Source organism: Schistocerca serialis, chromosome 11 (assembly GCF_023864345.2).
Source record: "Schistocerca serialis cubense isolate TAMUIC-IGC-003099 chromosome 11, iqSchSeri2.2, whole genome shotgun sequence".
In the NCBI taxonomy this organism is placed as follows: Eukaryota; Metazoa; Arthropoda; class Insecta; order Orthoptera; family Acrididae; genus Schistocerca; species Schistocerca serialis.
Genome location: NC_064648.1, coordinates 130,274,585 through 130,299,920, shown reverse-complemented (window position 1 = coordinate 130,299,920; position 25,336 = coordinate 130,274,585). Strand labels below are relative to the sequence as shown.

Here is a 25,336-nt window from a genome sequence, read left to right as displayed (position 1 = left end):
TTTCAACATAATTACCCGTATTATACCAGCTTGCCGCCATGCTGTTCAGAGGTGAATCACTTTCTGGCCAACTGTTCTTTTAACCCAGGGAACAGGTGACAGTCACTGGGCGCCAGTTCAGGACTAAAGGGTGGGTGGGTGATTATGTTCCACTGGAACTGTTGCAGGAGAGCAACAGTTTGCCGAGTGATGTGTGGGCGAACGTTGTCACGGAGAATGTGTACACCCTTGTTCATCATTCCTCTTCTCCTGTTCTGAATTGCCCGCTCGAGTTTTTCCAGTCCCACAGTACCTGTCAGCGTTAACTGTGGTGCCAGTGGGTGTAAAGTCGACAAACGGTACCCCTTTCAGATCCCAAAAAACGGTTGTCACGACTTTACCGGCAGACTGTGTGTGTTTGAATTTCCGCAGCTTTGGTGAAGAAGGATGCGGCCACTGGTGTGATTGTTGCTTGGTCTCAGGTGTAAAGTTGTATGCTCAGATTTCGTCACCCGTGAGAATTGAGTCCAGAAAGTTGGCCTGTTTGGGTGCAAGGCGGTGAAGAAATGCACGGGAAGCATCAACCCTTTGCCGCATGTGGTCCTTGGTCAGCATCTTACACACACCTTCCGGCAGTTCAATGTTTCCGTTAAAATTCTACGAACATTTTTGACATCCATGCACGACTCACCATACACTTCCGTCAATTGGCGATGGATTTCAATTGGCGCAGTCCCCTTTGCATTCAAAAAACCGATTAACTTCACGCAATTCGCACTTGCCAGCAACATCCAACAGGAGCTACATTCTCAACGGCTGCCAAGCCAAGACTGAGTGCCTCAGCGCGACGTGTGCATGTTTACACACAACACGTGAAGCACTCTCAATAACAGTGTGACCAACTGCCACACAAAGAGAGTTCTGTACTTATAACAAAAATAGGAGACCTTACTTTTGGGATTACACTCGTAATAACATATTTTAGCCTTCCGTAATTATGTGAATGTATTTAATTCACTTGATAACTCCCGGCCGCAGAAATCCATTTTGTTTTCAAACATAAACACGGGTCACAGGAGACTACCCACCTCCCCAATACAACTCTTTTATCAGCCTCAGATCTACAATATTTCTGAACGGGGCAATACTAGATAGTGGCACTGCCCCTCCCTCAAGCGTTTGAGGTAGGACGCCAAAAATCTTAAAAATCGACTTATCAAAAATATAAAATATGTTCACTTTGTAGCGCACATCTTTCTGAAGAGTCTAATACATAAAACATATGTGTTCAAGGAAATCTAAGATGTTATTTGGTCTTAAGTGTGCGAAAGTGCAGCGTCATGCCTCTTCACATGGTATTCTTCAACCGCATGTCACTATATTTCACTCTGTGGAATTCAAACGTGTAATATTTTGTGGTGCCATCAAACTATATTCAGGACAGTTGAAATTAGAATGTCATATCGTCAGCCAGTTTGACATCCTGCCCCCCCTTAAAAATAACTCACAGTTAATACTGGATGGAATTATTTGTAACCTGGAGAACAAGAACTCCTCAGAAAATTTGCACTCTTTATTGCCTATTAATAAAATTAAATATATGATCCACAAAACCAGTAAAGACAAGAAACAAGCAAGACAGTAGTACACATTTCTTCAATCCTGAAGTCCTAGCATTTTTTCCTCTAATCTTGCTACAGCTTTACATGGTGTGCTTTCCTTTCTGCAAGAGAATCTATTACCTCATCAAAGTCCGTCATATATTTTGAACAGGAAAACTGGCCACAATCACCGGTTTAGTTACACCATATTTATTCTCCGGTTAGGAGTTATTACGTGTTCGTACAACACGTTTTCCGCGCTACTCCCAGAATAGAACTTTAGCGGCTGCTGGCTGGGGATTGTACAACTGGCCCTTACTAGCGGTCTGGCCGCAAATTTTCTGTCAAAATCTCATTTTCTTGGATACACCGAGAAGATAATACATGATCTTTGTTACCTGTTATTCCTGTTACTCATTTATTTCCACTCTGGTAGTCTGAATCTATGGATTTTGCTAGTAATTATAACAAAGCTGATTATTTGCAAACCCAGTCAACCACATATACAGCGACTGGCATTCACCCGTTCGGCTTTATTCTGCAGATCTCATATAGCCCCGTACCCTTTTGTCTGCAGGAAAATTTTTTTCTAGGTGGGACTGGGATTCCTATGGCAGAAATATCATGTACATTATGCACACATTCAAAAATCAACTTATGATCCATTTAGAAACCAACTTAGAATTTGTTCAAAAACCAACAGGGATGAGGTTCAATATCATACGAATAAGCGGTAGACCAATGTGTGCTAGATGCTAGGCGCTTTGTGAAACAGGGTCTTTTTCCTCAAGAATATGAATTTGGTGTACTGAGCTTTAACCACTTTTTATAATGAGTTGGATGTTGTTACTTGGGAGATGGCACTCTTGTGCACCGTCTAGCAACTGTTTCATTACTAAAATGTTATATGCTCCTTCACAACACAAGAATTGTGACTGCTTTGCACTTTCTGAATACAATAATACACAAAGTCCTTCCTTTTAGACTGCACACTCCACTACACCTTTTGCCTTCGCTGCCTCCGCTACCTACTGTTGCGCCACAGTCCACTGTGCCTTTAATACCAAAATGTTCCTTGCAGCACGCTTGAACTCGCATGGCATCAATGAACCAAAAAATATTACTCTCATCTACCGAAAACTGTAGCACCCACACACTTCCAACAAACTGTTAAAATGTTTTCAAATCTTTCCGAAAGTTCTTCTTGCTCTGATCTCCCACAAAAAAAATGTAAAGTGAAAAAGTTTGTCAAATAATACATTTCAAATGCTGGTTTGCTAAAAATTCCAAGTAACACATTTTAATTTATTACTTCACTGTTACTAACTCTATTGGCCAGTAAGTTTCCACCCGTTAACATGTGATACTGAAGCCAGTTATGAAATTGTGTTGTACAACACCTAGTTTGGGAGGTATGGCATGATAAACATTGATTAGCGTGAAAAATAGCACAAAATTTTCATTGGGTTAATGAAAGATGTAAGAAGATAGTTCTCCTATCACTATCATGTCCAGTTGTCGAATTATAAAAAACACAACTTTCAATTTGTGATATTTGTACATGCACTGCCCCAGCACCTAGAAAAACACAGTGTCCTGCGGCCCACTTCGGACAGCAGAAGACAAGCGCATTCCACAGGCAATAAATTTATCCACATCTAGGAAAATGTAGCTTTCATATTAAAATTTTCTAACTATCCACCATTCCACCATAATGACGATTTATAAAGTGGGAATGTAACTTCACATTATAAAATATATAAAGCAGAGTTGCATCAAGTTAAAGCATAAAATAATAATTACTAACCAAATATTTTTTTCAAAGTTTTGTGAAACCCTAATATAAATATTTTAGGGTCCAACTGTCTACTGCCTGCTATGGAAGTGGAGACGCCCACTAGTGGGTGCTAGGGACCAAGTTCACCATCAATGCTGATTAATAATGTTTTCTCACAAGCAGTGTCAAGTGCTGTATATGTAACAGGAACTCCTGTAAGCAGAAAAATGAGAAAGTGAAACAAAAGGTAGCTGCAGGAAGGCGTACCTAGTTACAAGCTGTTCATTGGTTACCATTTACTGTCCTCCCACTGGCTACCTAAAACTCAACACAGAGAAAGGATGTAAACATATAACTTTCACAAAACAAGCAAAGTCCATGGATGTTACTTTGCAAGTTTTAGCTGAGGATATGAGCACTATGCAAACAGGCTGGTCCACAAGTAACTGAAAATGGATCAGCAGTGAGTATTTCATAAGCAACATCTAAAATCTTTGATATTACTTGCATGAAGTAATGAAAAAACTACTGTCACTCAACCAAAAATTAAAGGTTTTCTTTTGTTTTACAACTTACAGATGAGAAAATTAAGTATGCTACAAAGTGTCACACTAGATGTGGGGGATGTGACTATTTACTACGAGAAAGACCACAAATTCTGGCACAGGAGCCGAGAAAATATGTATCAGAATTACAAGCTTTCTATGAACAATGGAGGCCACTACAAATACAAGCTCGATCAGCAGAAGTTCATAAGAAAACACAGTTCCTTTTCCTTCACAATAACTTCTTGGACATAGCACACACTGATGCTTTTTACATTGCTACTGAGAAAGATAGCCCACTGTAGATTTACCAACAACTGAAAGCAGAGCTGAAGTTCACCCATGGAACTGAGCAACAGTAATTTGAGAATAGCAGGATCTAGAGTGAACTGAATAATGAAATTCAACAATTCAGTGAGTGATCTATTTTCATACAAATAAAATTTACGCGATCAGATAACTAAATTTTGTTTCCTCATTCACACAAATCAATGCGTACACCCTTAATAGGACGGATAATGCCTAGTTGGAATTCCATTTCTCTCCACATACGATTCAAGGTCTCCATGGTAACATGTTCAAATGGATTGCAAATGTGTGCCTTCAATTCCTGTAGGTCTCTAGCCCTGGTTCAATATACCGCATCCTTCACAAAACCCCAGGAAAAAATTAGTGGTGTAAGGTCAGGGGATCATGGTGCACCTGAAGTTGGACCATCTCGTCCAATCCACCTACCTGGAAACCTTTTACATAGAAATTAAAGTACATTTAGGGGCCAGTGAAGTGGTGCCCTGTCTTACTGGAATATGACACCAGGCTGCAGGTGTTCCAATTGTGGCACAGTAAACTCTTGTAGCATGTCCATGTTAACACCACTGTCGATGGCAGTGATGGGAAAGAATGAATCAGTGATGCAACTGGGGATCAGTCTACATCTAACATTGACCTTACAACTGTCTCTTTCCATTTCATGTCTAACATGAGGATGTGGCAAATCCTACATAAAAACGTTATGACAATTCAGTTTGCTGGATACATGAAATGTTGCAATATCGAAGGAAGAAATCTTTTCCAAAAATTCAATGGTTGCATTAATCCTGCATAAAATACCCACTCCAAATTGTTCGCACCTAGGTTTGTCCATAGGCTTTAATGCCTGAAGCAGCTGCATGTAGGGATAGAGCCATTACCTCTTATGCAAGACATTGTGCAATATCGATCTTCTCATTTCCAACTCTCTGGCTGCAGTACATACAGATTTTATAGAACTCCTTGCAAATGCCTGCCATACACTGTCCACACTGGCATCTGAAACTGATGGGTGACCAGCCCCTTTTTATGGAGAACACTACCTGTTTCCATAAATGATGTATTCCAAGTCCGAAAGGATCATTGCACTTCGGTATCTGATATCATCTGTATATACCAGGCCACACACATTGAGCTTTATCCACTGGTATCCACATTTTAGCAGGTTTTCAGGTTCCATTTCGCATCAAAATTGTATGACCTGGAAGGTAAAATAAATTTTATGAGTAATCTTATCATTTGCTAGAAACCATTCGTTAATATCTTGTATAGTTTCGAAGTTACTAAAGTCGTAAGTTGTGAAGATATACATGTATACTGCAAAACAAAAACATTAAAAATTGCTATTCATCCAGTGCTGTTACTTTCAGGCATTAGGATACAACACACTATTTCATGAAAGTAATAATCACTCTTCACAACTTTCATTATGATACTGTAATTCAACTAAGGTACAGAAGTAAGTAAAGAAACAGCTCACAGGCCACTATCTACCCTTTGTTCCATCTGCAAAATTCTGGAGGTTAAAGATCAAAAGTTATTGGGCTGAGTATTTTTTACAATGTAAACAGAGCATACACTTACTTCGAGAAAAATTGGAATTGAAGTAGGTTACCAATTGACGATATCGACAAGTGAAGAAAGTAAAGACAAGGATGAATGTGAACCTTTTCCAGTTCTTAAAATATCAAAAGCTACAGCAACACTGGACAAAGTTAAGCATTGAGTGTTGAGATATGAACATGTTGAAGTTGTGATAAATGTATTAAATAAAAGGGACATTACACCATAAAAATTAGTACAAAATAAGAACTAACTACTGGTATGTTTCTCAAACTTTTGAAAATGTTACTACACACTGGATCTTATTGTCCTTGGTGTGTCAAAATGAATATCAGGCTTTTTCGGTTTTGTATTATTTATTACATTCAACTTAGAATTATCAAAGGCAATACAAACAATTTTGTTTGTATACATGTGCACATGCGTATGCAACAAAAGAATGTGTTAAATGAGTGAGAGAGTGTTTTACGCACAATGTGAAGAAATCAGTCTGGAAGGCAAGTTGCAAATTAATAATTATATTGACATCTATGTATCTATGTGGTGACTTAAGGAGACAACTATGTCCTTATTGAAACTTCCTGGCAGCGTAAAACTATGTGCCCGACCGAGACCCGAACTCGGGACCTTCGCCTTTCGCGGGCAAGTGCTCTACCATCTGAGCTACCAAAGCACGACTCACGCCCAGTCCTCACAGCTTTACTTCTGCCAGTATCTCGTCTCCTACCTTCCAAACTTTACAGAAGCTCTCCTGCGAACCTTGCAGAACTAGCAGGTAGGAGACGAGATACTGGCAGAAGTAAAGCTTTGAGGACCGGGCGTGAGTCGTGCTTCGATAGCTCAGATGGTAGAGCACTTGCCCGCGAAAGGCAAAGGTCCCGAGTTCGAGTCTCGGTCGGGGACACAGTTTTAATCTGCCAGGAAGTTTCATATCAGCGCACACTCCGCTGCAGAGTGAAAATCTCATTCTACGTCCTTATTGTTTGCGGTTTACAAGCTCTAAAACATACAGCTACGGTTTACATAGCAACTTTGCAAACAAAATGTAGCAGCATGCCAAACATTTTCTGGACCGCGTCCTCTTCAGCGATTAGTTGACATTTCATATAAGTGGAAATGTGAACACACACACACACACACACACACACACACACACAATGTGCACATCTGGGGTTTAGCAAGTAGTGGCATCTTCTGTGTGAGTGGTCCAATGCTGTTGCTCGCGCAGCTGCACGAAGTCTGACGACTTCTTTCCAGATTCATTACTTATATAGGCAAAGCTATTGCCTCCTTGAGCCCCCGGTTCTCGATGTACGCTTAGCTGTTCTCGGCTAATGCTGTGAATCCGAAATTTTCTAAGTCTGAAAAGTGGATATCCTGGACACGTCCTTTAGTTACGATAGCAGCATGCATTTGTTGGTGCGTCTCATTTGGCTTGTCACATTTGTTAACAAAGAGCGATAAGCGGTTGCGTAACGAACAAGGTGATCACTCACAGAGAGTATCTCGCATGTGGCTGATGCAATATTGTAATTAATAATTTTTTTTTGTAAGGACTAGGAAAGATTTATTTCATTTCTGTAATAACGGGCGAGATCACCTACAAGTTTAATTGCTCTTACAATGGTCAGCACCTTTAACCCACACTGACACAGATTCCTATTCATTTAGTTTACTATGATTCCTGGTCCTCAGAACGAACGGCATTGACGGCAGGTAATATGATTTACCCATGTCTTTATTGTAGACCTCTGTGATGTGAAAAGTCCGATAAGCGTTGACGTCCCGGCTGTTAAAACTTTCTAGCCCTGGAATTTTGTCGACTTTTGGCCCACAGACGAGGGCCACAGTTTATCAGCCGTTACCTTGCTTCATTGGTCTGCAAGGTGATTAATGCTTGACTGTCAGAAGTGTGGGAATAAAATAAAATCTGCAACTACGAGGGTAATACCAAGAAAAAAGGTCTCCTATTTTTGAAGTACACAGCGCTGTTATTTCTACAGCGGTTTACACCAGTTTACAGCTTTAACATTTAACTATTTTTCAACATAATTACCCGTATTATACCAGCTTGCCGCCATGCTGTTCAGAGGTGAATCATTTTCTGGCCAACTGTTCTTTTAACCCAGGGAACAGGTGACAGTCACTGGGCGCCAGTTCAGGACTATAGGGTGGGTGGGTGATTATGTTCCACTGGAACTGTTGCAGGAGAGCAACAGTTTGCCGAGTGATGTGTGGGCGAACGTTGTCACGGAGAATGTGTACACCCTTGTTCATCATTCCTCTTCTCCTGTTCTGAATTGCCCGCTCGAGTTTTTCCAGTCCCACAGTACCTGTCAGCGTTAACTGTGGTGCCAGTGGGTGTAAAGTCGACAAACGGTACCCCTTTCAGATCCCAAAAAACGGTTGTCACGACTTTACCGGCAGACTGTGTGTGTTTGAATTTCCGCAGCTTTGGTGAAGAAGGATGCGGCCACTGGTGTGATTGTTGCTTGGTCTCAGGTGTAAAGTTGTATGCTCAGATTTCGTCACCCGTGAGAATTGAGTCCAGAAAGTTGGCCTGTTTGGGTGGAAGGCAGTGAAGAAATGCACGGGAAGCATCAACTCTTTGCCGCATGTGGTCCTTGGTCAGCATCTTACACACACCTTCCGGAAGTTCAATGTTTCCGTTAAATTTCTACGAACATTTTTGACATCCATGCACGACTCACCATACACTTCCGTCAATTGGCGAAGGATTTCGATTGGCGCAGTGCCCTTTGCATTCAAAAAACCGATTAACTTCACGCAATTCGCACTTGCCGGTAACATCCAACAGGAGCTACATTCTCAACGGCTGCCAAGCCAAGACTGAGCGCCTCAGCGTGACGTGTGCATGTTTACACACAACACGTGAAGCACTCTCAATAACAGTGTGACCAACTGCCACACAAAGAGAGTTCTGTACTTATAACAAAAATAGGAGACCTTACTTTTGGGATTACACTCGTAATAACATATTTTAGCCTTCCGTAATTATGTGAATGTATTTTAATTCACTTGATAACTCCCGGCCGCAGAAATCCATTTTGTTTTCAAACATAAACACGGGTCACAGGAGACTACCCACCTCCCCCATACAACTCGTTTATCAGCCTTGGATCTACAATATTTCCGAAAGGGGCAATAATAGATACTGGCACTCCCCCTCCCTCCAGCATTTGAGGTAGGACGCCAAAAATTTTAAAAATCGACTTTTCAAATATATAAAATATGTTCACCTTGTAGCGCACTGCATGTCACTGTATTTCACTCTGTGGAATTCAAACGTGTAATATTTTGTGATGGCTGCCATCAAACTATATTCAGGACAGTTGAAATTAAAATGTCGTATAGTCGGCCGGTTTGACATCCTGCCGCCCCCCCCCCCCCCCCTCAAAAATAACTCACAGTTAATACTGGATGGAATTTGTAACCTGGAGAACAAGAACTCCTCAGAAACTCTTTGTTGCCTATTAATAAAATTAAATATATGATCCATGAAACCAGTAAAGACAAGAAACAAGCAAGACAGTAGTACATATTTCTTCAATCCTGAAGCCCTAGCATTTTTTTCTCTAATCCTGCTACAGCTTTACATGGCGTGCTTTCCTTTCTGCAAAAGAATCTATTACCTCATCAAAGTCTGTCAAATATTTTGAACAGGAAAACTCAATGTTGTCCTTTAACACTGGAATAGCTGTTAATACAAGTAGTACCTAAGACTGGTGTGGTTTCTCAGTCTGTTTATATGTATTTCGTCACTGTCTGCTAGATAAAACTAAATAGGCCTGCCTAATATTTCAGCAATTTTAACACACACCAAATAAATGAGACTGTTATGGTACAAATGGTCATTTTTGTAACACGACAGAATATAATTCATGAAGTACCAATATTAAATGACAAGCAAAACGTTGTATGTTAGGAAATAGTTTCACATTTCATTCATACTCTCTGGCTTCTGAAGTATGAGATCGAAGAGTAGTAGAACAAAATTTTTATATAAATTTGGGATCGTCGTATTCTTCCACAATTTGTGTGATGTCCCCGTTTTCTTCTTCTTCTTCCTCGTTCTAACAAACAATCTTGTCATGACTAATTCAGTAACTATTCCTGCCAGTGTCAAAACTACTTCTCCGCTTAACCTGGCCACAATCACCAGTTTAGTTACACCGCATTTATTCTTCAGTTAGGAGTTATTACGTGTTCGTACAACACGTTTGCCGCGCTACTCCCAGAATAGAACTTTAGTGGCTGCTGGCTGGGGATTGTACAACTGGCCCTTACTAGCGGTCTGGCCACAAATTTTCTGTCAAAATCTCATTTTCTTGGATACACCGAGAAGATAATACATGATCTTTGTTACCTGTTATTCCTGTTACTCATTTATTTCCACTCTGGTAGTCTGAATCTATGGATTTTGCTAGTAATTCTAACAAAGCTGATTATTTGCAAACCCAGTCAACCACATATACAGCGACTGGCATTCACCCGTTCGGCTTTATTCTGCAGATCTCATATAGCCCCGTACCCTTTTGTCTGCAGGAAAATTTATTTCTAGGTGGGACTGGGATTCCTATGGCAGAAATATCATGTACATTATGCACACATTCAAAAATCAACTTATGATCCATTTAGAAACCAACTTAGAATTTGTTCAAAAACCAACAGGGATGAGGTTCAATATCATACGAATAAGCGATAGACCAATGTGTGCTAGATGCTAGGCGCTTTGTGAAACAGGGTCTTTTTCCTCAAGAATATGAATTTGGTGTACTGAGCTTTAACCACTTTTTATAATGAGTTGGATGTTGTTACTTGGGAGATGGCACTCTTGTGCACCGTCTAGCAACTGTTTCATTACTAAAATGTTATATGCTCCTTCACAACACAAGAATTGTGACTGCTTTGCACTTTCTGAATACAATAATACACAAAGTCCTTCCTTTTAGACTGCACGCTCCACTACACCTTTTGCCTTCGCTGCCTCCGCTACCTCCGCAGGAAATCGAAATCAAGGTGGCGAAAATGTTTGAGGCGAAAATTTACTACCCGCAGTTGTTTCTGTCAGTGACCAACATGTCTGACATACGAGCTGTGCAGGACTGTCAGAGACTAGGGTCTACACACGTGACAACTGATCTCAGCATTGCAGATATCGTCTTCTCTTCTCGTTCGCCTATCTGTTTTACAGCGCTCCGGACGCTGAAGATCGTCAGAGGGAACCCGACACTGACACTCTTCAAGCCGGGCACTAGGGCGGAATGTGCCATCATCTCTGCCCTGGAGCTGTGCCCGTTTCTCACAGAGCTGAGCCTCGACGTAGAGTCCCTGTCGGCGAACTACTTGGACTCTCTGGAAGGGCTCGGCCGGCTGGAGGTTCTGAGAATCCACTGCCGCAGTCTGAACGACCTGACGTTCCTACGGCACTGCTCGGATAAACTGGAGGAACTGGAACTGGAAAGTTGCGACGACTTGCCGTCGGCTGCGTACGCGGAGCTCCGCCACCTAGGGAAACTGCAGATGTTGCGGCTGTGCGACTGCCGTGTGGGGGGAGCGGATATGGAGGTGGCCGCGGCAGGTCTGAGGTCTCTCGAGAAGCTGCAGTTGGACCGTTGCGGAATGCTCTCGGACCTGTCCTTCTTGCGGTTCTGCAGCCAGCTGCGGGAGCTCCGCGTCGAGGCCGAGGACGTGGTGCTGACTGGTCTGAAGCACCTGCCCACCGGACTCCGCTCACTCTGCCTCGTCAACAACGCTCTGACTGGTGACGAACTCTCCGAGGTGCTCCCGTTCCTGCGGCTGCTCGAGGAACTGAACCTCTGCAACACGGAGCTGGTCCAACTGGGCTTCCTCCGCTACTGTCGCAGACTGCGCCGCCTCTGCCTCAAGAACTCTACCTGGCCCGACACGTCGGAACTGTCGAGCCCGTGCAATCTGACGCGGCTCGAGACGTTGGTCCGAGAAGGTATGGGGACGATGTGGACGTACTCTCCGGAACGGTGTCGTCACTGCCGCGACTGGACACTCTGTCGCTGGCCTACGTACAGGACGCCGCCGGGAGGTCCCTCAGCCAGTGGTCGCAACGTCGCACTTTGTTGCTTTTCTGAGTTTACGGGTTGGAGGTGGATGCCCGTTGGGAACTTGAACACCTGAATAATTTGAACCTTTCTCCTTGTATGTCACCACTTAGTGTGCAACTTTACCAGTGAAGTCATCCGATTGAGTCTGCCCCAAGTAAAAATCTATTGCTCGGATTGCTTTGTATAAACTTCTGTTACACGAGCTTTTCTAAGCAGAGGTGTCAACACCTGTATAGATTGATGTATATTTATTTGCCACGTATGTTCATTTGCTCAATAAATGTTTCCCTGTGTAGTAGTGTGTGTGCACCTTTTTCTATCTTACTGGCAGATTAAAACTGTGTGCCATGTCAGGATACAAACTCGAACCTCACTTTTTGTGAGTTCTCCAGTCACGTTCCACAATATCCCACACAACTTCACTTCTGCCACTACCACTTCTCCTACCATCCAAAGTTAAAAAGGACTTCCCTGCATACTTTACTGGCCTAGCACACCTAAGAAAAAAGATGTCGAGGGAAACCGTTTACAAAAAGAACCTCTGAACTGCTGAGCGAACACTTAACTCTGGAAACTACACCTTGTCTTTGGCTAATCTGTTTCTCAAAAGTCTCACTTCTTCTAGTAGTTGCTAGTCCTGTGAGGTATGCAGAAGAATATCTGTGATATTTGGATGGTAGTACAAGAGGAGAAAGAGTCGTGACTACAAAACTGAATAAGTAAGAGTATTGCTCGTGATGGCAAGGTTTTGGCCTCAAGTTTCAGTACAGCATACAGTTTTAATCTGCCAAGAATGTTTTCTGCAAGTGATATTTGAACGATTTCTCATTGAATATATGACCCTCCCCTAATTTAACCTCTCATTTATAGGTGCAGTGTGTGTGTGTGTGTGTGTGTGTGTGTGTGTGTGTGTGTCATAACATATCACTTTACACTGTAGAGATCTGTTACACTTAATAGTTCCCCATTGAGATGGATGATGCTATGGGAGTCGTAGCTCCTTCGGTATTCTGTTCCAAACGTATAATTAAAATTCATAACACCTTACTTTGCAGTGAATTAGTCTCTATATTTTAAAAGATCTTCAACCCATCTTAGGTTTGTTTCAAACTGTTAAGTGTACATGGGCTTAAATTAGTCCGTGGATTTAACTTTCAATCCAGTCAGAAGAATTCTGTTTCCACACTTCATACCATCTTGTTCTCTTCTAAATTTATTAACAGGAATATGTGCAAAAACACACACACACACACACACACACACACACACACACACACACGTACGTTTGTCTGTACCATAAAGTACATTCCGTGTTCGACTAATTACTGCTAATCATTGTTACTCATGAAATAGGTAAGTCATTCTTCAGCATAGAAAATTAATCCACGTTGGTTGAAGCCATTAGGCCAGAGAAATTGCAGAGAGACTAATTACATCAAAGTAAAGACCTCCCCATAAGAACGTTTACAAACCAAACCATGTAGTTCAGCACTCGTATAAAAATATTCGAAACTGCGATTACTAACAATTAATTTAGCTTCTGAAAACCTGCTAAGCCTGAGTACATGCATTTCATCATCCAGAAGCTTATCTATAAATATGTGCCCTGCTTCTAGATTTTACAGCATCTAACAAGTACTCTTGGTTTTGCTAAAGTTGTAAGCAAGCAAGTTTTATGCACATGACACTACTTACATAATCGTAAATTGTTTTGGTGCGAAGTTGAAGACCAAGAGGGACTTGTAATTCTTTGTTGCTCCTTACTCGATACTTGTGTTCTCTATGTCTTATGTAGACAACAAAACTCAGGTGCGCGCTCCGTTCATTCATTTCGCCAAATATGTAACTATCCAGGTAAATTCTTCTGCATTACTATCTCAGTGTGAGTCTTCAAATAATGGCATCCTATCATTGTAAAACAGTTGAACACACTACATCATGCAGAAAAATTTTAACACCACAATTCTAAATGGTTACCGTGATATTGTTCCTCTATCTCGTTTTACTTCTATTACAGTCTAGGTCCTACCTCGATGGCATGTTGTGGCCTTCAGTCCAGAGACTGGTTGGCTGCAGCTCTCCATGCTACTCTATCTTGTGCAAGCTTCTTCTTCTTCTCCAAGTAACTACTCCAACCTACATCCTTCTGAATCTGCTTAGTGTATTCATCTCTTGGTATCCCTCTACGATTTTTACCGTCCATGCTGCCCTCCAATACTAACTTGGTGATCCCTCGATGCCTCAGAACATGTCCTACCAACTGATCCCTTCTTCTAGACAAGTTGTGCCACAAATTCCTCTTCTCCACAATTCTATTCAGTACCTCCTCATTAGTTACTTGATCTACCCATGTAATGTTCAGCATTCTTCTGTAGTACTACATTTCGAAAGCTTCTATTCTCTTCTTGTCTAAACTATTTATTGTCCCTGTTTCACTTCAATTCATGGCTGCACTCCATACAAATACTTTTAGAAAAGACTTCCTGACACTTAGATCTGTACTAAATGTTAACAATATTTCTCTTATTCAGAAACGTTTTCCTTGCCACTGCCAGTCTACATTTTACATCCTCCCTACTTCAACTATCACGTTTTTATTTTATTTTTATTTTATTTTTTTTAAATACAGGGAAGGCAGCCATTGAGTGGCTACACATATTTTATGTAAGTTTTTCTGTATTCTACTAAAATAAACTAATTGTTAACACAAAATTAATTTCCTTGTAATAGTTGGCACCTCAAATGCTCGCAGTGGCTAATTATTTTTAATAAGCATTTTTTCAGTAATTTGTGCTGTGAGAAGCCCATCTTCCGATGCAGCCTCTGGTCGGCCATTATGCGCCGAAGTATTAATTTATTTTTCAGTGTTAACATTAACTGTAAATGCGAGATGTATCGTTATAAGAACCTCTTTAAATTGCAACAGATCATTAATTTATGTTAAAGTTCATGTTTTTTAAATTATACAGATTCCATGAGTTTGGTAAGTTTTATCTAGGCCGCTCCACAGCAGCAATCGAAATTCTCTCAAACCTTGCTTTGCAATAAGTAAATAAAAATTAACAAAATTACATTCAATTCAGTTAACGGCAAGTATGTTTTAGTCATCACGATCAAAATCTAAAGTTGGTACATGAATAACTGAGGCCCTTCAAGAACCCGTTTCATATTTACTTATGCACGTAAGTAAAAGTGATCTGAAAAAACAATATCCCTGAGAGAAAGAATCATGCTGATAAATTAAAATAAAAATATATAAATGATATGGTTATAATAGAGGGAAACATTCCACGTAGGAAATATATATCTAAAAACAAAGATGATGTGACGTACCAAATGAAAGTGCTGGCAGGTCGACAGACACACAAACAAACACAAACATACACACAAAATTCAAGCTTTCGCAACAAACTGTTGCCTCATCAGGAAAGAAGGAAGGAGAGGGCAAGACGAAAGGATGTGGGTTTTAAGGGAGAGGGTAAGGAGTCATTCCAATCCCGGGAGCGGAAAGACTTACCTTAGGGGGGAAAAAAGGACGGGTATACACTCGCGCACACACACACATATCCATCCACACATATACAGACACAAGCAGACATATTTAAAGACAAAGAGTTTGGGCAGAGATGTCAGTCGAGGCAGAAGTGCAGAGGCAAAGATGTTGTTGAATGACAGGTGAGGTATGAGTGGTGGCAACTTGAAATTAGCGGAGATTGAGGCCTGGTGGATAACGGGAAGAGAGGATATATTGAAGAGCAAGTTCCCATCTCCGGAGTTCGGATAGGTTGGTGTTAGTGGGAAGTATCCAGATAATCCGAACGGTGTAACACTGTGCCAAGATGTGCTGGCCGTGCACCAAGGCATGTTTAGCCACAGGGTGATCCTCATTACCAACAAACACTGTCTGCCTGTGTCCATTCATGCGAATGGACAGTTTGTTGCTGGTCATTCCCACATAGAATGCGTCACAGTGTAGGCAGGTCAGTTGGTGAAAGCACCCACGTGATCTACCAACTGACCTGCCTACACTGTGACGCATTCTATGTGGGAATGACCAGCAACAAACTGTCCATTCGCATGAATGGACACAGGCAGACAGTGTTTGTTGGTAATGAGGATCACCCTGTGGCTAAACATGCCTTGGTGCACGGCCAGCACATCTTGGCACAGTGTTACACCGTCCGGGTTATCTGGATACTTCCCACTAACACCAACCTATCCGAACTCCGGAGATGGGAACTTGCTCTTCAATATATCCTCTCTTCCCGTTATCCACCAGGCCTCAATCTCCGCTAATTTCAAGTTGCCGCCACTCATACCTCACCTGTCATTCAACAACATCTTTGCCTCTGCACTTCTGCCTCAACTGACATCTCTGCCCAAACTCTTTGTCTTTAAATATGTCTGCTTGTGTCTGTATATGTGTGGATGGATATGTGTGTGTGTGTGCGAGTGTATACCCGTCCTTTTTTCCCCCTAAGGTAAGTCTTTCTGCTCCCGGGATTGGAATGACTCCTTACCCTCTCCCTTAAAACCCACATCCTTTTGTCTTTCCCTCTCCTTCCTTCTTTCCTGATGAGGCAACAGTTTGTTGCGAAAGCTTGAATTTTGTGTGTATGTTTGTGTTTGTTTGTGTGTCTGTCGACCTGCCTGCACTTTCATTTGGTAAGTCACATCATCTTTGTTTTTAGATATAAAAATATATAAATTTATATATGTAATTTTTTTGTATGTCACGTAACGAATAACACTGACGTCACACTCCCCAAATAGCAAAACTCATCTACTACTTTAAATGTCTCATTTCCTAATCTAATTCCCTCAGAATCACCTGATTTAATTAGATTACACTCAATTATCCTTGTTTTGCTTTTGTTGATGTTAATCTTATAGCCTCCTTTAAAGACACTGTCCATTCCGTTCAACTGCTCTTTCAGGTCCTTTGCTGTCTCTGACAGAATTAGTGTCATCAGTTTTTAATTCTTCTCTATGGATTTTAATTTCTACTCCAAATTTTTTCTTTTGTTTCCTTTACTTCTTGCCCAATGTATATATTGAGTCCACCTAACTAAATCATATTGTGGGGCATTAATTCTGAAGTAGCATTCTACCCTTCAACCACTTTTCTATCCTCAAGGTAGTGTACTCCCTCTTATAGCTAGAACTTATTTTAGGACAGCCTATCTTACCTAATGACTGTGGCTCACATGCTGTCATCTTCCCCAAATTCATGTTATTAAAGATTTACAAATTATCCTCGACCTGTGCTAAACTGCAGCTGAATAGGTATTGTTTAATATGCTATTTATTATTCTAATTTATAACAAATTTTTATTATACTGGTCTTTTACTTCCATAACACCTGTTTTTACTGGTGGATGCAGTTAAGTGTTTACAGTGTATTGAAATGATCATCAACATTCCCCAGTTTTCTACATTCCTTCCCTTTCCTTGGTGAAGTTGCAGCAGGTGATGCTGTTATATTATAGAGATCAGTATGGGTATCTATCTCTGAATAGATATCTGATGTCCATCTATGCATACAGTCACTAAAATTTACTGACAAAGTGATAGCAAGACACAAGATTCTCACTGCTTGGTAGAAGCAACTGCACCCTTGTGCTATATAGTTTTTTTTTTTTAATTATAGTTTAAGGTAGTTAAAGAAACTAAAATTCAATGAGACAGGTCTTCCTAGACATTTAGTCTTAATGTACGTATGTCTTATCAATTGTGAATTGTACAAACCTTTTTTTGTGGACTGTCCAGGGACTCACATGAAATACAGCTTTGGGATCAGAATACCTGCTATTTTATAAGGGCCAAATATCGCCAGGAGAACTTAGTTTCTTTTTATATATAAAAACAAAGATGAGGTGACTTACCGAACGAAAGCGCTGGCAGGTCAATAGACACACAAACAAACACAAACATACACACAAAATTCAAGCTTTCGCAACAAACTGTTGCCTCATCAGGAAAGAGGGAAGGAGAGGGAAAGATGAAAGGAAGTGGGTTTTAAGGGAGAGGGTAAGGAGTCATTCCAATCCCGGGAGCGGAAAGACTTACCTTAGGGGGAAAAAAGGACAGGTATACACTCGCGCGCACACACACACACATCCATCCACACATACAGACACAAGCAGACATATTTAGTTTCTTTTTATATCTTTATGCAAAGATCAGAATAATGATCTCGCTTCGGCTTTTGATATTTCACTACTGCGGTGTGAACACTGTACTGATAGTGTGCCAACACACTGCCCTTGTCATATGTGCACTCTCTTCCATTCCACTGTGCTTTGATCACTTCATAAAAACTAAATGCTAGCTTAGGAATCAAGGAACAGCTAGTTAGATAACAGAATGAAGTGTGGTGTTAAAAACTGTAGAGGGAGACAAATGCTAGACTGAAGTAAGCATGTTAGAGTGGATGCAGGCTGCAGTAGTTATGTAGAAATGAAGGGGCTTGCACAGGATGGACTAGCATGGTGAGCTGTATAAAGCCAGTTTTCGGTCTGATGATGAAGACACCTGGATACTATTAAATGAGGAACTTAAGAATACCCTTCTTTATTTTTCTTCAAATTTATCTTTTGAATACCTTCTATGTGGCTGTCACATACTAACCAGACATAGCTATTTGATTATGGGTGTGTGGACGCCTGCGGCATTTGCCTCATATCAGCATCTTTGTAAGTGATATATAATGATTACTTCACCATTTACTAGTTATGCAGAAATAAGTCAATGATTTCCTTAGAATTTCTGAATCTCATTTGAGGTTACAGACAGATCTGTGGCATAGTTCAAGGTCTGGGGTTAGGTTGGAAAGTGGTCTGGTTGTCAGTTGGTGAAACTTTATGTATAAAAAAAATCACATTAGTGTTGTTCTGTGGTGTCACTGCCAGACACCACACTTGCTAGCTGGTAGCCTTTAAATCGGCCGCGGTCTGTTAGTATACGTCATCAGGTCTAGTCTAGAGAGACTCCCTAGCACTCGTCCCAGTTGTACAGCCGACTTTGCTAGCGATGGTTCACTGTCTACATACGCTCTCATTTGCAGAGGCGAAAGTTTAGCATAGCCTTCAGCTACGTCATTTCCTACGACCTAGCAAGGCGCCATATTCAGTTACTACAAGGGCTATCTACTAAGTACATTAAGTTTTGGAATTAAAAATAAATAAAGTATTGGAAATTTTTTTTATTATATACAGATGAGAGCCCCACTTAAAAACTACTTTTCTACACAGTTGCCATTTAAATTAAGGCACTTATCGTAGCGATGGACAAGCCTGGAAATTCCTTCGTAATAAAATTCGGCCGCCTGCACCTTCAACCACGTGGTTACCTCTTCTTGAAGCTGTGCGTCGTCATCAAAATGCTGCATAGCCAACCACTTCTTCATTGCTGGGAATAAGTGGAAGTCGCTCGGTGCCAGGTCGGGACTGTACGGCGGATGAGGAAACAACTCCCACTTAAAAGATTTGAGAACTTCACGAGTGGCATTTGCCGTGTGGGCCCGGGCATTGTCGTGAATCGGCAAGATCTTTGAGCCCAACTTTCCCCTGTGCTTGTTTTGTATTGCTCTTCTGAGGTTGTGCAGAGTTTGGCAATACCTTTGAGAGTTTATTGTAGTGTCTCTTTCTAGGAAATCCACAAAAATCACACCTTTTCCGTCCCAAAAGAAGAGGTAACCACGTGGTTGAAGGCACAGGCGGCCGAATTTTATGACAAAGGAATTTCCAAGCTCATCCATCCTTAATTTAAATGGCAACTATGTAGAAAAGTAGTGTTTAAGTGTGGCTTTCATCTGTATACAGGGTGTTACAAAAAGGTACGGCCAAACTTTCAGGAAACATTCCTCACACGCAAATAAAGAAAAGGTGTTACATGGACATTTGTCCGGAAACGCTTAATTTCCATGTTAGAGCTCATTTTAGTTTCTGTGCTGCTAGAACATTTGCCTTTACAAGTACGACACAACATGTGGTTCATGCACGATGGAGCTCCTGCACATTTCAGTCGAAGTGTTCATACGCTTCTCAACAACAGATTCGGTGACTGATGGATTGGTTGCCTCCATGCTCTCCTGACCTGAACCCTCTTGACTTTCATTTATGGGGGCATTTGAAAGCTCTTGTCTACACAACTCTGGTACCAAATGTAGAGACTCTTCGTGCTCGTATTGTGGACGGCTGTGATACAAAATGCCATTCGCCAGGGCTGCATCAGCGCATCAGGGATTCCATGCGATGGAGAGTGGATGCGTGTATCCTCGCTAACGGAGGACATTTTGAACATTTCCTGTAGCAAAGTGTTTGAAGTCACGCTGGTACGTTCTGTTGCTGTGTGTTTCTATTCCATGATTAATGTGATTTGAAGAGAAGTAATAAAATGAGCTCTAACATGGAAAGTAAGCGTTTCCGGACACATGTCCACATAACATCTTTTCTTTATTTGTGTGTGAGGAATGTTTCCTGAAAGTTTGGCCACACCTTTTTGTAACACCCTGTATAATAAAAAAAATTTCCAATACTTTATTAATTTTTAATTCCAAAACTTAATGTACTTTGTGGATAGCCCTTGTATAAGTACTATTTTCAAGAATGTATTCTGAACAGATAATATTGTGAATCATGTACCTTCAAGAGCGACGTTCATCATTAATGGACTAAAGTTAAGTATCAAACTAATTACGTCCGCTTTCTGAATTCTCATTCCTTGTCATGTTCCAGACCTCACGTCAGTATAGTTCTTCCCTCTTCACGCCAGCCTGCCTGAGCTAAAACGTGTGCATTTCGGCCTCCTCTAGTAGCACGGTGTTGGCTCTTCTGCTAACACCAAATGTTCCCCCTCCCTATGCCTTCTGTAATAGTAACAAGCAGAGCAATAGTCCAAAATATGAAATGCTATTATTTCATTCACTCACTCACTCACTCACTCACTCACATGTTATGTTTCAAAAATTGTATGGCAGAGCCTACAGCAGCCACTGTGGCTAACAACTTGTGACTTGCACTAATTGACTCAGACTGATGGTTATGAGGATTACCTCAAGACGCGTGTTAGCCCCCCTCCCTCTATAAACCTCACATCTTGGTTTGAGGTGTTAAGGGATTGTTGTAGGAAATTCAACAATACAATTTTTAACTTTTTTATCATATGTTATGGGAACAGCTTTTTCTAAGTGAACGTAACAATTGCAGTAAATTTTATCAAGTTACAAGTACAAAGGCCTAAAGGAAGTTACACCACTTATTATGCAGACAGATATTTTATTTTCTATGAAAATACACATGACAGTCAACAATGTTGTACTTGCAAGATCTCTGTTGGTGCTCATTACTCTTGTCATTGCCATTCAGTGGCCCAGTGCCTCCAGGAGTGACAGAAGGAAGACGATTTTGGAAGTAGTGGTGATGAACAGGTGGAAACAAGGGCAAAAGTTCACCCACATTCCTTTTTTTCTTCTTTCGATTATAGCCTGTGGTCCTGTGTACAGCCTTTATTGAAGTATAACAATGAAATTGTTCAATTTTGGACAGAGTAACTGAGTGACCTATTACAATGAAATGAAAACCCTTAGCTGCTTACAGGCATTGACATACGTCAACGGGGACAGATGAAAATGTGTGCCCTGACCGGTACTCGAACCCGGGATCTCCTGCTTACATGGCAGACGCGCTATCCATCTGAGCCACTGAGGACATGTCCGAAAGAACTATATATAGTTAAGGCTCACCGGCCACTTGACCATCTTCTTCTTCTGTGCAGATGCCCAGACAGTGCCCGAATTCTTACGGGAATCGGCAACGCGTCGCGAGTAATGAGTATAATGGGCGGTGGCACTACGAATGTAGTGCGGGACAATACGTTGAGAATGTGGGTTTTGCGGGATGCATGCCAGAGTTAAGTCCCTGCAGTCACACTGTCCTCGGTGGCTCAGATGGATAGAGTGTCTGCCATGTAAGCAGGAGATCCCGGGTTCGAGTCCCGGTCAGAGCACACAGTTTCATCTGTCCCCGTTGACGTATGTCAACGCCTGTAAGCAGCTAAGGGTGTTCATTTCATTGTAATTTCATTCTAACGAGCTGCTTGGTCACCAATGCTATCTGTTCTTTTAGACATGTCCAAAAGAACAGATACCATCTTAGTATATATGAGTGACCTATTTTAGTCTTCAGCGAGAAGTAAAATTCCACATGCAGTCAAAGAGTTTCCTTGAAGACGAGTGTGAATGGATTACGCTTTTGATACTGAATCCACCACATCTTTGGCCACCACACTAGTTAATGTTCAGTGTCAGTCTTCCACAGACAAGGAAGTCTTTATCATTACAGTGTTTTGAGATCCCCCCCCCCCCTTGACTTGGCAACAATAATGTATCAGTCAATGGGACAAAATGGTGTAGTTTTGTATTGAAGCAAAATTACCTCGAGAGGGGAAATAGGAATGACCACTTGTGATGAACTTTTTGGTCTAAGATTTTGATGTTATTTTTCTCACTTAACACTTTCGCTGTGGCTGACGCTTATAAGCGTCACAACAAGCCACGAGCCAGTGTGGTTGACGCTTATAAGCGTTCGCGCTCACTGTTATATTACTCAGTCTAGTAGCAGCGTCTAAGCTAGTATCAAAGCCTGTAAAGTTTTGTTTTGTGTGCTCATTTGTCGAATGTATATTGATCGTAATGGCAGTTAACGGACCTTCCAATGTGAAAAGGAGCAGGAAAAGTGTTTCGCTTGCTAATTTCTACACATCCGGGTGTCCCCTGGACGTCTGTGATAAGTGTAGACTGCTAATTCTCTCACAGCAGGAGCAAACATGCTACTAAATTGATGACCTCTATCAGAGTCAATCTTAAAAATGCACATTTAAGGTAAATATAATTTCAAATGAATCCAGTTTCCTTTTTTCTTTTTTTCCTTCTTAAGAATATGCGTTTTGGATTCCAAATCGTATCTTTTGTTACATTATCAACAAATCACGTACATCTGAATGACGCCTGTGACCCCTACAGGTGTCAGACAGCAAACAGACTTTAAAACATGACCACAATACAGTCGAAGCTTATTTGGAGTAATGCACCTAAGGTGTCATCATTAGGTCAGTATAGAACATGATCCTACAGATCTTACAAGGTCTTGATTTCAGCCTGTAGCTCAGGTGTGCTTAGGAGCATCGGCCCCGAGTGTTACCTGCCGTTTCAGAGTGTTACCGGCCCGCACTCGAGCGTTGCCAGCCCGCACTCGCACTTGCCGGGCCGCACTGGAGAGAACACCTTTATGGGCGGTGCTCTTGTATTGACATGTTTGGCTGAATGGGTGCCGGTTTCTGGGGAGCTTCAAGATTGTCACTTTATCACAGCAGTACCTGAATACTAATTTCAGGTAGGAGGAATACCAACAATGTAGGGAAGGATAGTCTCTTACTATAAAGATAACACACTAAGCTGCAGACACACAATTAAAACACACGTAAGCTTTCAAAGCCTCTATGAGGGTGAAGATTTGGCGGATGTGATAGAAGAAGAAACAGGAGTTGATTTAGAAGAGATGTATTAGAATCAGAGTTTAAAAGAGCTTTGGAGGACTTAACGGTCAAATGAGGCAGAAGGGATAGATAACATTCCATCAGAATTTCTAAAATCATTGGGGGAAATGGCAACAAAACGACTATTCACGTTGGTGTGTAGAATATATGAGTCTGGCGACATACCATCTGACTTTCGGAAAAGCATCATCCACACAATTCCGAAGACGGCAAGAGCTGACAAGTGCGAGAATTATCGCACAATCAGCTTAGCAGCTCTTGCATCGAAGCTGCTTATGAGAATAATATACAGAAGAATGGAAAAGAAAATTGAGAATGCGCTAGGTGACGATCAGTTTGGCTTTAGGAAAAAGTAAAGGGATGAGAGAGGCAATTCTGACATTACGGCTAATAATGGAAGCAAGGCTAAAGAAAAATCAATACACTTTCATAGGATTTGTCGACCTGGAAAAAGCGTTCGACAATATAAAATGGTGCAAGCTGTTCAAGATTTTGAAAAAAGTAGTACAATATGGACAACAACCAAGAGGGAATAATAAGAGTGGACGATCAAGAACGAAGTGCTCATATTAAGAAGGGTGTAAGACAAGGCTGTAGCCTTCTGCCCCTACTCTTCAGTCTGTACATCGAGGAAGCAATGATGGAAATAAAAGAAAGGTTCAGGAGTGGAATTAAAATACAAGGTGAAAGGATATCAATGATACGATTCGCTGATGACATTGCTATCCTGAGTGAAAGTGAAGAAGAATTAAATGATCTGCTGAACGGAATGAACAGTCTAATGAGTACACAGTATGGTTTGAGAGTAAATCGGATAAAGACGAAGGTAATGAGAAGTAGTAGAAATGAGAACAGTGAGAAACTTATCATCAGGATTGATGGTCACGAAGTCAATGAAGTTAAGGAACTAGGCAGTAAAATAACCAATGACGGACGGAGCAAGGAGGACATCAAAAGCAGACTCGCTATGGCAAAAAAGGCATTTCTGGCCAGGAGAAGTCTACTAATATCAAATACCGGCCTTAATTTGAGGAAGAAATTTCTGAGGATGTACGTCTGGAGTACAGCATTGTATGGTAGTGAAACATGGACTGTGGGAAAACCGGAACAGAAGAGAATCGAAGCATTTGAGATGTGGTGCAATAGACGAATGTTGAAAATTAGGTGGACTGATAAGGTAAGGAATGAGGAGGTTCTATGCAGAATCGGAGAGGAAAGGAATATGTGGAAAACACTGATAAGGAGAAGGGACAGGATGATAGGAAATCTGCTAAGACATGAGGGAATGACTTCCATGGTACTAGAGGGAGCTGTAGAGTGCAAAAACTGTAGAGGTAGACAGAGATTGGAATACGTCAAGCAAATAATTGAGGACGTAGGTTGCAAGTGCTACTCTGAGATGAAGACGTTAGCACAGGAAAGGAATTCGTGGCGGGCCGCATCGACCCAGTCAGTAGACTGATGACCAACCACAGCCTTTGTTGGAAAAAGAGAAGCATTCACCTTTCATTCACACGAGGGAGCACACCTCACGCACACTCGACTGCCATCTCCGGCAGCTCAGGCCATAATGGAACCGTCACGTGGTATGGTTGCAGCCATCTTGAGGGGGTGGGGAAGGGTAAGGGATAGCAGTGTACGGGTGAGGAATGCCGTTGGGCAGTGTGTGTAGGTACTATAGTGCTAGCAGGTGCAGCATCAGGAGTTTGTAGGGCAGGGAGTTAGAGAAGAAAGGAGACGAGCAGGGGAGATGGGCACATGTGTTGACAGAGGGTGGCAAACAGAATTTAGGAGACGGGAATGGGGAGGAGGTGATAAGGACTGAGGGAGTAGAAACTTTCGGGTGAATGGTGTGAGGACAGAATGTTACTGCAGCTTGAGGCTGGGATAATTACAGGAGTGGAG

General features: G+C 41.5%; 1 protein-coding gene across 13 annotated transcripts in view; it reads left to right on the top strand.

The window, feature by feature from the left end:
* LOC126426682 (S-phase kinase-associated protein 2-like) overlaps positions 1-25,336 on the top strand; it is a 635,548-nt gene that overhangs the window by 410,313 nt on the left and 199,899 nt on the right. For 6 of the 13 annotated variants that reach the window (XM_050088581.1, XM_050088579.1, XM_050088573.1 and 3 more), the window contains exon 3: positions 11,208-12,170. The exons of 2 other annotated variants lie outside the window; for them this stretch is intronic. In XM_050088581.1, the coding sequence (XP_049944538.1) occupies positions 11,208-11,948 (741 nt within the window). In that variant the 3' untranslated portion in view covers positions 11,949-12,170. Of the gene's footprint in view, positions 1-10,814; positions 12,171-25,336 lie in introns of those variants that run through there. 5 more of the 13 variants (XM_050088584.1, XM_050088585.1, XM_050088577.1 and 2 more) reach the window with 3 other exon arrangements.